At 42.7% G+C, this 1547-nt stretch overlaps 1 protein-coding gene across 1 annotated transcript in view; it reads right to left on the minus strand.

The window, feature by feature from the left end:
- Positions 1 to 1547, minus strand: part of si:ch211-159i8.4 (matrix-remodeling-associated protein 5) — a gene marked incomplete at its 5' end in the record, with an annotated part of 36392 nt that overhangs the window by 14406 nt on the left and 20439 nt on the right. Inside the window, 1 exon segment of the mRNA XM_032510888.1 lies at positions 605 to 843. Within this exon segment, the coding sequence (XP_032366779.1) occupies positions 605 to 843 (239 nt within the window).

The following is a 1547-nucleotide window of genomic DNA, read 5'->3' on the forward strand; positions in this document are numbered from 1 at the left end:
GGAAAATCCAACCTTTTAAGGACACCAATTTCCTCTGTGAATGAATAATGTATAATAAATAAATAAATGTTCTTCCTTAAAGTACAGGGGGCATAAGTATACACCTCCCTATGTTAAATTGCCATAGAGGCAGGCAGATCTTTATTTTTAAAGGCCAGTTATTTCATGGATCCAGTCCCCCATCCCCAGACGACCATTTATTACTTTATCGCATCCTGGACAGCTCCCGCTCCAGCCCTGATGAGAACGTTGGTCTCCTCGGCTGTGAACAGCTCCTGGCATGCACCAGGCAAATCCGCCCTCATAATAGCAATCAGTGAAAATCAACAAGCTCATTAAAGCTCTTAAAGGGAATGTGAGATGATGCTCGGATTGGTTTATTGCACGTTACACCCAAACCAAATCCTAGCTACTTTAGACCAACCCATTTTAGATTTGCATCGAGATCCGGCCACAAAGCTACTTGCGTTTCGCGTTTGATACTTGCATTTCAGATCATTAAAATAGGGCCCTCGGTGGTGGTGGTTCTTTCCAAGATACATTTACCTCCCATTAAACGATTAAAATAAGAGAAATATCCCCTGTCTTTTTTTTCTTTTCTTACTTGAGTCCAGAGGTCCAAAAGCTTCCTAGTAGTGACACCGTTATGAAGGTATGAGGGTGGATCTCTTTGAGAAGGTTCCCCTCCAGCTGTAGGAGTTTTAGGGAGGTCAGGCCAGAGAAGGAGTACGGCTCTATAAAGTCAATGAGGTTGTGGTCCAGATGGAGACGGATCAAACCAACAAGGCCCTCCAACAGTCCAGGGTTCACCAATGTGAGCTTGTTGTAACTCAACTTCAAGATCTGGGGAAAAAAGGTTGACTTATACTGACATTTATTGAACATTGAAACCATATTAAAGGTCCCATAACATTTTGCTTTTTGGATGCTTTTATATAGCAGTTAGTGCTCCCCTATTACTGTATCTGAAGTCTCTTTTATATACCCCTTAGTGGTCCTCTAATACTGTATCTGAAGTCTCTTTTATATAGACCTTAGTGGTCCCCTAATACTGTATGTGAAGTCACTTTTATGTAGACCTTAGTGATCCCCTAATACTGTGTCTGAAGTCTCTTTTATATAGACCTTAGTGGTCCCCTAATACTGTATCTGAAGTCTCTTTTATATAGACCTTAGTGGTCCCCTAATACTGTATCTGAAGTCTCTTTTATATAGACCTTAGTGGTCCCCTAATACTGTATCTGAAGTCTCTTTTATATAGACCTTAGTGGTCCCCAGCAGCCAGTCCCACAATGAGCTTTCCTTAGTATGTACCATTTCTGAGTCTGTAGCTTTTGAGGAGGAGAGAGGGTGGGGTGGGGGTGGGGGGCAAGGTGGAGGGTGGGGATGTGGCCTTGACCAACTGCCACTTTGCTCATTTGAAAGCCATGATGTCTCTCGCTTTCTCATGGGCATTTATCTCAAATTCTGAGGGGAAGATAAGATATAAGACAAGGGGCAAGATTCCAGATCGGCCCATCTGAGCTTTCATTTTCTCAAAGGCAGAG

Source organism: Etheostoma spectabile, unplaced genomic scaffold (genome assembly GCF_008692095.1).
Source record: "Etheostoma spectabile isolate EspeVRDwgs_2016 unplaced genomic scaffold, UIUC_Espe_1.0 scaffold273, whole genome shotgun sequence".
Lineage (NCBI taxonomy): Eukaryota > Metazoa > Chordata > Actinopteri > Perciformes > Percidae > Etheostoma > Etheostoma spectabile.